The following is a 10,601-nucleotide window of genomic DNA, read 5'->3' as shown; positions in this document are numbered from 1 at the left end:
TTTAAAAAGAGGCAAAGAGTTCACTTTCTTAAGTCTCTGCTCTTTAACAAGTTTCTAGAGGGGGGGGGAGGCAACCTGTGGTTCGGAAGCCACATGTGACTCATTCACACAGCGTGTGGCTCTTGAAGCCCCCGCCCTATCAACTGACTCTTTAAATCACTTCACCAAGCCAGACAGGGGCTTGGAGAATGCATTTAAAGTTAAAGTTGCTTTCTTTCCACCTCTCTCCCCTTGTATTTTCCTTCCTGTCTTGCGGCTCTCAAACATCTATTCTATGTGGCTCTTACGTTAAGTGGATTTGGTCACCCCTGGGCTAGAACCTTAACATATACCAGAGTATTCACTGGCTGAAAAAGCATGAACAAAACAACAGTCTCTGCATCTGTGTCTTGTCATTTGCCCCAGGAGGTCCTCTGACCCACGCCCTGGTCTGCCCAAGCCTCCCTAGTTCCTGGTTATGCCAACTAGGAGTGGAATTCTAGCAGGAGCTCCTCTGCATATTAGGCCACGCCCCCCTGATGTAGCCAGTCCTTCAAGAGTTTACAAAAAGCAGCCCTGTGTGTGTGTGGCCTAATATGCAAAGGAGCTCCTGCTGGAATTCCACCCTTGGTGTCTGCTTAGCATGCAGGACATCCTAGGTTTGTCCCTGGCATCTCCAGCTGTAAGGACCAGGCAGTAGGCAGTAAAAGACCTCCGCCTGAGATCCTGGAGAGCTGCTGCCAGTCTGAGGAGACAACAGTGACTGATGGACCAAAGGCTTGATTCAGTGGAAGGACAGCTTCATGTGCGTTCATGTTGTCTGCAGAACTGGGGTGGGGTAGAGAACTGTCCTCTCTTGTAGAGCTCCTCACCGTGACTTCAAATGATCCTTGAAAAGCATGAAGTTCTGGGGGGGTGGGGAGAGCTTTTCAGGACAGAAGAGCCCTGCAGGAATCAGTCCATCTAGTCCAGCATCCTGTCGTGAACGGTGGCCAGCCAGTTCTTCTGGATGGCCAAGAATAGAGCATAGAGGCTGAGGCCTTCATAAGAACCTCAGAGAATGACTACTGGTCCATCTAGTCCAGCATCTTGTCTCACACAGTGGACAACCAGTTCCTCTGGAGGGCCAACAACAGGGCACAGAGGCCGAGGCCTTCATAAGGACATCAGAAGAGCCCTGCTGAATCCAGCATCCTGATTCACACAGTGCCCAGCCAGTTCCTTTGGAGGGCCAACAGCAGAGCACGGAGGTGGAGGCCCTCCTGATGTTGCCTCCTGGCTCTGATTCAGAGGTCTACTGCCTGTGAATGTGGAGGTTTCCTCTGCCACATCATCTAGTAACCACTCACCTAGTTTATTTTTTAGTTGTGTTTTGGTAGCAGAAGGTGAAGCCGGCAAGCCTTGCTGTATACTGCAGGGTTTGAGGCTGGAAGCAGAAGATGATACTGGATTTATAGCCTGCCCTCCTTTCAGAGTGGTCACAATCTCCTTTAGCTTCCACACGCACACAACAACCCTCTGTAGGTAGGTGGGGCTGAGAGAGCTCTCTTACAGCAGCTGCCCTTTCAAGGACAACTGCAAGAGTGCTGGCTGACCCAAGGCCATTCCAGCAGCTGCAAGTGGAGGAGTGCGGAATCAACAAAGAGTTCACTTTCTTAAGTCTCTGCTCTTTAACAAGTTTCTAGACCTCATGTTTGGAATGTGGGTAAACTGCAAACTGAAGAGCAGAACAAAAAAGCTAGGGTCCCACAAGGAACTGTATGAGTTGGTTGGTTTGGAAATTGACTCCTCCCTGATCCCTCAAGGTTAAACAAACTGATGGCGGCTTGAGCAAAATAATCGCCCCTTTGCATTTTCCATTAACTGATTCCCAGTGACACCCCCCGTGTTCTTTTGGTCAATGTATTTTCTAGGGGTGTCAAACCCATTTGTTATGAGGGCCAGCTGATAGAAATGAGACCTTGTTGGGACAGGCCATTTGTGTCATAAAATGTAATGCCAGGTTGCAGAGATACAAATGCAAACAAAGCATACTTGCAGTATTTTGTTTATTTAACAGTCTCTGATTACAGCAACCTCTTGCCCTGAATCATTACATCATAATCTGGAGACAGTGTCTGTGCTGTAGCAATCCTGAGTATGCTGTTCAGGTGTCATTCAGGTCTGTGTAAGTTGCAAACCTACTTTTTTGTGTGTGTAATTCAGAAATGTTTTAAAATATTAACCCTACATATAAAATATTCTCCATATACTGAGTAATCCAGTACAATCAAAATAAATGCCAACAGATGATTTATTGACCTTCATTACAGAAATCTTATGGTCATTGCTTGGAGCCTAAGACCCAGGGGGAAACGTGCAATGGCTGGGCCTTGTGGGCTTTTGTACATAAAGTTGCTTCATGTGCTGGTCAGCCAATGGAGAAAATAGAAGTTTAGTCCTGTAGCTCTTCTGCAATTGAGCGAGCCTGGCAAAGCAAGCTATTATGCAGAAGGAAGCAAGGGAGAGATAAGGAAGCAGGTGACAGGTCCTTGTGGGCCTGATAAGAGCCCTCTGGAGGTCTGACCTGACCTTTGGGCTGCATGTTTGACACCCTTGCTCTAGAAGGTCCTGAGTATCTTCTCTCCTGGGGGTCTGCTGCATTTTTTGACAGTAACACTGTTCGGTCACTTTAAAATGAACATATGCTCAATGTACAGCAAGTGTCAGAATTCTACTTCTCTTGGGGCCAAGGTTAGATTGCCTAGACGCCAACCCTCTGAGTTAGCGTGGTGCGGTTTGCGACTGCGGACTTTCATCTGGAGAAACGGGTTTGATTCCAACCCCCTCCCCGCCCGTCCTCCACATGGAATCTGCTAGGTGACCTTGGGCCAGTCACAGCTCTCCAAACTCAGCCCCACCTACCTCACCAGCTGCCTGTTGTGGGGAAGGAAATGGAAGTTGATTGTAAGCCACTTTGAGGCTCCTGAAGGTAGAGTCGTAAGTAAGTCCCAGGGGTTTTTTTTTTGACAGTCGTAAGTCAGTCCCAGGGGTTTCCTGGGCTCTGCTGCCTTCTACACACTGAACCAGACATCAGGCAAGGACTTCCCTTGGTTGCAAACAGCGCAGCAATTATTCAAAGTATAAATCGTTGGGGGTGTTCAAAGCTGAGATCTGCAGATGCTCCGTCGTAGCAGCTCTGGTCCCAGAAAGGCATATCTTCTGAAGTCCTTGCTCTCCAGTAAGGCACTGATAACTTGAATGTACAAAACTAAAAATAACAATCTTGAGTGTTGTGGTGCCATTTCCTACCCGAGAAGCCATATTATAAGTAATGACTTTCCCTCCTGGCAGCCAGGTTTAAACCAGAGGTGGGGAACCTCCGTCCCGAGGGTTGTGTACGACGTCCCTCGAGGTCACTTGTGTGGCCCTCGGGGATTGCTGGGCCGAACTGAGCCATGTGGCAGCCTCCCTGGGGCCTGGCTGGCCAGCGAGGATTGTGGGGCCCAGCTGTGCTGTGCGGCAGCCTCCCCAGGGCCAGGCAGGGATCGCAGGGCCCAGATGTGCTGTGTGGCAGCCTCCCTGGGGTCTGGCTGGCCGGCCAGAATTGCTGCAGGGCCTGGAAAAGTTACTGCCGCAGTTCAGTTTGCACTTGATTATCCCAGATGGTGTGCCCTAATATGCTAATATTAGGGGATGTGGTCTAATATGCAACTGAGTTCCTGCTGAGCTTTTTCTACAAAAAAGCCCTGAACCTATGCATTTGCCTAGGGTGGCAGGCCAGGTGTGTGTGTGTGGGGGGGAGGACAGATTAGGCTCTCCCCACATGACTGCAAATAGAAAAATAATTATTTGCATTAATTTTGCTGGCTTGAATCATTCTTCCTCAGTGGAGCACTGTTTTTTAAGTTGATAATTTGTTATGGCCCACGAATGATGTTATAAATATCCATATGGCCCTTGGCAGAAAAAGGTTTCCCACCCCTGGTTTAAATAGGCTTGCCAATCCCCAGGTCCCAGCGGGGGTTCTTCTGCTTTCCCAGGCTGCTTCCCGCCCCCAGTCAGCTGGCCGGCGAAGGGAAGCCCCGCCCCCAAAGCCACCATGTGACTATCCGCCTCGGGAGGCTCCAATCTCAGATTGGAAAGGCTTCCTCTTGGGATGGGGTGTCTGTGTTACTTGTAAGAAGTTGGCTGCAACTTGTAAGTAGAGAGGCCAATCCCTCTTCAGAGTCACCAGAAACGGGGTGGGGGGAAGGAATGTCCGCTGAGCACTTCATTATTCCTTATGTGGAGATCGATTCTCATAGGGTATAATGGGGAATTGATCTGGAGGTTTCAGGGTCTCTGGGGGAGCTGTTTTTTGAGATAGAGGCACCAAATTTTCAGTATCGTATCTAGTGCCTCTCCCCAAAGTACCCCCCAAGTTTCAAAACGATTGGACCAGGGGGTCCAATTCTATGAGACCCTAAAGAAGGTGCCCCTATCCTTCATTATTTCCTATGGAAGGAAGACATTTAAAAAGGTGTGCTGTCCCTTTAAATGTGATGGCCAGCACTCCCTTGGAGTTCAGTTATGCTTGTCACACCCTTGTCCCTGGCTCCACCCCCCAAAGTCCCCAGATATTTCTTGAATTGGACTTGGCAACCCTAGGTTTAAATGAAAAGGAGACAACTGTTCCCCGTGCAACAATCAGGCTCCTCAGTTGCGCCTTCACATGAGCAAGACGACTGGCTGGGGAGAGCGCCCCTTCCCTGTTCCCAGTTGCTGTATTCTGCCCTCAAAGCTGTAAAAGAGTGGCCAGCTGCTATGGAGGGGAGAGGACAGACAGACATCATCCATTTATGAACCACGAGGGGTGCTGGGGTGGATTAACAATCAGACCTAGTAGGCTCTTTAGGGGCCGCAGGCCAGCTTCCCCCCCTGCTTGCAACCCTCCCAGCCTGCGTGTTCAGCCAGCAACTGAGCCACTTTTTGCCCGACTTGTCTGGTGCGGCTGCTGCTGGTGTCGCCAAGTTTGCCTCTCTCTGCCTCTTCCCCACAGTTTTGTCGAAGGGGCCTGCACTGGGTTGCCAGGTCCAATTCAAGGAATATCTGGGGTCTTTGGGGGTGGAGCCAGGAGACATTGGGGGTGGAGCCAGGAGCAAGGTTGCGACAAGCATAATTGAACTCCAAAGGGAGTTCTGGCCATCACATTTTAAGGGACGGCACACCTTTTAAATGCCTTCCCTCCATTGGAAATAATGAAGGATAGGGGCACCTTCTTTAGGGTCTCATAGAATTGGACCCCCTGGATCAATCTTTTTGAAACTTGGAGGGTCTTTTGAGGAGAGGCATCGGATGTTATGCTGCAAATTTGGTGTCTCTGCCTCAAAAAACAGGCTCCCCCCAGAGCCCAAGATACCCATGGATCAATGGAAATTGATCTCCATAGGGAATAATGGAGTGCCCAGTAGACATTTCCCACCCTCCCCCCACTTTTGGATGACCCTGAAGTGGGGGGAGGGGCTAAATTTGCTAAAATAATATCAGAAATCACCAGCAAGCTTAAAATACACAATTTTGTATTTCTGATATTTTTTATGCAGCTTGTAAAAGCCTCGTGTGAACAGCAGTATGCGCTTCCCTGTTGCGAATTTGCGCTGTGCTGCTTATCGTCTTTGCACCTGTCTTTGCTGAAAGGACCTTCTTAGCATTGGACTCTTACTTGGCCAATTTCTCTCCCGGACCTCCACCGCAAAGAAATGAACGTTGGTATTAAATGAAAGGACTTTGGTTTCGGGCTATATTGTGTTCGCAAGTATTATAAAACATTTTTGTATAAAGTTATTAATTTTTCCATAATTGAGGCTGGTTTTTCATGGATGCCTTTGGGCTTTGTTCCTGCCCCACCTGGGGATTGGCAACCGTAGGCCTGCAGGCTGCCGTGGGCGGTGGGGTGGGCACTCAGACTCTCAGATAATTTGCAAGGGGGCCTCCAAGATTTCAACTGCCTAGAGGCCTCCACAGGGTTTAATCCGGCAGTGGGGGTGCCTTGAACCAGGGATGCTCAAGCACATTCTGCTAAAAGGGGATGTTCCGAGTGCATCTTTGCAGGCCGCAATGGAAGCTGGACGATTTTAGTGACGGCAAAGTAAAGTACCACCAGGCAAACAGCCACACAGGCCCAGGAAATGCCAGCTACAAAGAGGTTGAAGGTGTCTTTCCATTGGGCATTCCGGATGGTGCACACTACAGAGTTGGGGCACAGTGTTGAAGGAGGACAGTGCAAGACGGGCGGGTAGCGGGTGTAGAGAGCGTGGAACGTCCCCAGGAAGATGGCTTCCAGGAGGATTCGAGCCAGGACGCTCAGCAAATGGAGTCGGAGCTGTTGGGTTCTGTCGCGGAGCCACCCCTTCCCCTGGCAGTCGGGCGGGTGCCACAGGAAGGAGCAAGCCAAACCGTGCGTGGAGACAACAGCCGCCTGCAGCAGGAAGAGGCTGAAGGGGGAGACCGGGAAAGCGGAATCAAAGCAAGCCAGGCGGCAGCTGGCAGTGGCATCGCAGCCCACGTCCCCAACCTCGTCCTGCCAGAGGGCTCTGGCTCCCACCGCCAACGCTGCCAGCCGCACTGCCATGAGGACGGACAGCCCGGCTCGGCCCAGGCGAGGGGCTAGCATAGTTGTGCCGCTGAGCAGCTGCACGAGCGTGTCTGTCCCCATCGAGACCTGAAGGAAAAGAGACATTTGGCACCAGTAAATAGATCCAGGTGGGCAGCCGTGTTGGTCTGAAGCAGTAGAACAAAAGCAGGAGTCAAGTTGGACCTTTAAGACCAACAAAGTTTTCTTCAGAAGATAAGCTTTCATGTGCTCTAAGCACACTTCATCAGACAACAGGATGGAATGGCCAGCAGTCCTAAATATGGAGAAAGTGGGCAGTGAGTTACTACGCACAGAGTCATGGAAAGGGTTTTTTTAGCAGATTTAAAAGAGTCACAAGTTGGGGTCTGGTGTTTCTCCATCTTTAGGACCGCTTGCCATTCCATACTATTGTCTGATGAAGTGTGCTTCTAGCACACAAAAGCTGACATTCTGAATAAAATTTTGTTCATTTTGCACCAGGGTTCAAGCTGGTCTGCCCTTCTTTTTCAAGATTTTTGGTTTCACAAATGGGAAACACCTGCAGATGGCCATCTGGCTGTTTTGAATTCCCACAGAGCTTTTTTTTTAAGCAGGTACACAATTCTGGCTGGCTAAAGGGTGTGGTCTAATATGCAAATGAGTCCATGCTGTGCTTTTTCTACCCATAAGCCCGGCGTGGAACAACGTTGATGTCAGGGGTGTGGCCTAATATGCAAATGAGTTCCTGCTGGAACTTTTCTGGGGGGGGAAGCCATGCATTGACACATTTTTGCTAGTTTGCTCCCCCCCCCAATACACACACATATAAACATACACATGCACACGCGCACGCACACACACACAAAACCTCCCCAAAGGAGCCTTTCTAGAAAAGTATCAACAAAACTAAGTCAAAAGAATGTTTTGGACTTGTGACTTTTGGTGATGTGGTTTCATAAGAACTTTCTGTCCCGAGTTGGGTAGCTTCTGTGATGGAACACGATGCTGCTGCTGGAAAGGGCTCTCTGGTTGTGGCCATCTTACGGGGACTCCATCGGGTTTCCAAGGCAAGAGATGTTCCGAGGTTGCTGGCCATTGCCTGCCCCTGCACAGCAACCCAGTGGCACTAACCAGGGCCATCCCTACTTAGGTGCCGAGATCCAGGGCTTTTTTTGAGCAGGAACGCAGCTCCAAATGGCTTAGAGTCAGGGGGCGTGGCCTAATATGCAAATGAGTTCCTGCTGGGCTCCTTCAACCAAAAGGCACTGTGTGAAACAATGGTGGTGCCAGGGTGTGGCCTAATATGCAAATGATCCCTGCTGGGCTTTTTCTACCCAAAAGCCCTGCGTGAGACAATGGTGATGACAGGGGCGTGGTCTAATATGCAAATGAGTTCCTGCTGGGATTTTTCTACCCCCAAAAAGCCCTACCGAGATCTAACAAGATCAGGCTAGCCTGGGCCATCCAGGTCAGGGTGGAATGGGATGTTGATGGCCCTTATTTATTTACTTTGTTTAGACCCTGCCTTTCCCCTTCATTGGGACCCAAAGTGGCTGATGTTCTCTCCTCCATTTTAGCCTCATGGTTGCCTGAGAACGAAGGGCACAATTGTAGGCTTCCTCTGCTTACATTGTTTAGTTATTTATCTCAAGTTTCAGGTTTATTCAGCAGAAGCCAGCAAAAACAATACAGATAATACCAATGCTGGTTACAGTATCCCACATAAATTACGCTGAGAGGGCAGAGGTAAAATCAATTACAAAACATACATATAGTTTATAATGGGATTAATCATTTTAAACCAGGGGTGGGGAATGTCAGGCCCGAGGGCCATTTACGACCCTCGAGATCACTTGGTCTGGTCCTCGGGGATTGCTGGGCCGAGCCCCACCCTCTCATGGGCATTGTGAAGGGCTTCTGCTGGGTTATGTGTGTGCTTTTTGAGATCTGCTGGGAGCAGCTGAAGGGAGGGAGGGCTGGCAGGTGTGGGGGTGGGAGCCAGCTACCACCAGTTCAGTTTGCACGTGATTATCCCAGATGGTGTGGCCTTATATGCTAATGAGTGTGTGACCTAATATGCTACTATTAGGGGATGTGGTCTAATATGCCTGGACCTAGGCATTTGCCTAGGGTGGCAAGCCGGTGTGTGTGTGCTGAATTAGGCTCTCCCCACGTGACTTCAAATAGAAAAACAATTATTTGCATAAGATTTGCCAGTCTGAATTGTTCGTTCTTGGCGGAGCACTGTTTTTTAAGTTGATAATTTTGTACGGCCCGCGAATGATGTCATAAATATCCAAATGGCCCTTGGCAGAAAAAAGGTTCCCCACCCTGTTTTAAATGCTACCAACTAAGAGAGAAAGGGGAAAAATGCCTGTTACCCTTCTGAGCTACAAGTGACTTTCTCGTTCTGGTGGCAAGCCAGCCAAATTTAGCTAATTTGAGTATAACCACAGGGTTCCTATCATCCGGAAGACCAGGGCTTTTTTTGAGCAGGAACGCACAGGAATGTAGTTCCGGCTGGCTTGGTGTCAGGGGGTGTGACCTGATATGCAAATGAGTCCCTGCTGGGCTTTTTCTTCAAAAAAAGCCCTGTGTGAAACAATGGTGACATCAGGGGGTGTGACCTAAAATGCAGATGAGTTCCTGCCGGGCCTTTTCCACAAAAAGCCCTGTGCGAAACAATGGCAATGTCAGGGGGTATGATCTAATATGCAGATGAGTTCCTGCTGGGCCTTTTCCACAAGAAAGCCCTGTGTGAAACAGTGGTGATGTCAGGGGGCATGGCCTAAGATGCAGATGAGTTCCTGCCGGGCCTTTTCCACAAGAAAGCCCTGTGTGAAACAGTGGTGATGTCAGGGGGCATGGCCTAATATGCAGATGAGTTCCTGCCAGGCTTTTTCTACCAAAAAAAGGCCCATGGAAGACCCTTCAGTTGTTGCATTTTTTGATTAAGAGTGGTAGGCAAGATTGCAGGAAAAGGAAGGATTTCACGGTGAATGTTGTACACCTTGCAATCATATAGGACATGCACTAAAGATTCTATCCGTCCACTTAGTTATTTATCCCACTTTTCCCCCCAACGGGGATCCACAGCTGGTGACATCATTCTCCTCTCCTCCTTTTTATCCTTAGAACAACAACCCTGTGAGGTAGGTGAGACTGAGAAGATGTGACTGGCCCAAGGTCATCCAGCCAGCTTCCATGGCAGTATGGGGATTCAAACCTGGGTTTCCCAGATCCCAGTCTGACACTTCAACTGCTGTGCCACACGGGCTCTTGCCCTCGGTTCTGTGACGCTGTGCTTGCGACCCTGTCTTTATGTGTGCTTGGTAGGGTTGCCAACCCCCAGGAGGCTATGGTCCCTGTTAGCGTTATGCAAGAATCTTATATTTGTTGTTGTGAGTTCTGGGATTTATTTTTGTATTAATTATTAATCATTTAATATTTATCAGGTAGCATGAGGTCTCTTTTCATGTTTTTAGAAAATTTGTGGAATATCCCCTGTTGAAAAAGAATTGGAAACAGGTGGGGCAGAAGTCGACGACCTGTCCAGGGATTTTCAAGCAACATTTGGAAATTCGTATTTCATTGATGGAAATTTCACTGAAGAAATCACTATGTGAAGAAGACGTTCTCATGTTGGACTTTCTCCATATGTAACTACTCTAAGGACTTTATTAGGGACTTACGTTTCTTTGTGTTTATGGTTAATAATACATTTGCTAGTTAATTGTCACTTTAACCTTGTGGTTGTGTTTTTGATTATCTCCACAGTGACTTCTCTCTTAGTTCTACGTTCTACAATCCCCAGGAGGGGGCAGGGAACCCCCCCCGGTTTGGAGGCCCTCCTCTTGTTGAAGGATCATCTGAAAGCTGGGGGGGGGAGGAGAGAAATGTCTGCTGGGCACTCTGTTATTCCCTGTGGAGACCGATTCCCATAGGATACAATGGAGAATTGATCTGAGGGTATCTGGGGCTCGGTGGGGGGGGCTGTTTTCTGAGATAGAGGCACCAAATTTTCAGCATAGCATCCAGTGCCTCTCCC

General features: G+C 49.0%; 1 protein-coding gene across 1 annotated transcript; it reads right to left on the bottom strand.

The window, feature by feature from the left end:
- Positions 1-6,004: 6,004 nt before the first annotated feature.
- LOC132567474 (gap junction beta-6 protein-like) lies at positions 6,005-6,655 on the bottom strand. The gene has a single exon (XM_060233149.1). It carries the CDS (start codon positions 6,653-6,655, stop codon positions 6,005-6,007), a length of 651 nt encoding a protein of 216 aa, XP_060089132.1.
- Positions 6,656-10,601: the final 3,946 nt, after the last annotated feature.

Source organism: Heteronotia binoei, chromosome 2, assembly GCF_032191835.1.
Source record: "Heteronotia binoei isolate CCM8104 ecotype False Entrance Well chromosome 2, APGP_CSIRO_Hbin_v1, whole genome shotgun sequence".
NCBI classification, from domain to species: domain Eukaryota; kingdom Metazoa; phylum Chordata; class Lepidosauria; order Squamata; family Gekkonidae; genus Heteronotia; species Heteronotia binoei.
The sequence above is the reverse complement of the archived record's forward strand: the minus strand, read 5'-3'. Positions and strand labels throughout refer to the sequence as shown.

Coding starts and splice junctions, on each gene's coding strand:
- LOC132567474 (XM_060233149.1), bottom strand. CDS start 6,655: ATGGGGACAGACACGCTCGTGCAGCTGCTCAGCGGCACAACTATGCTA.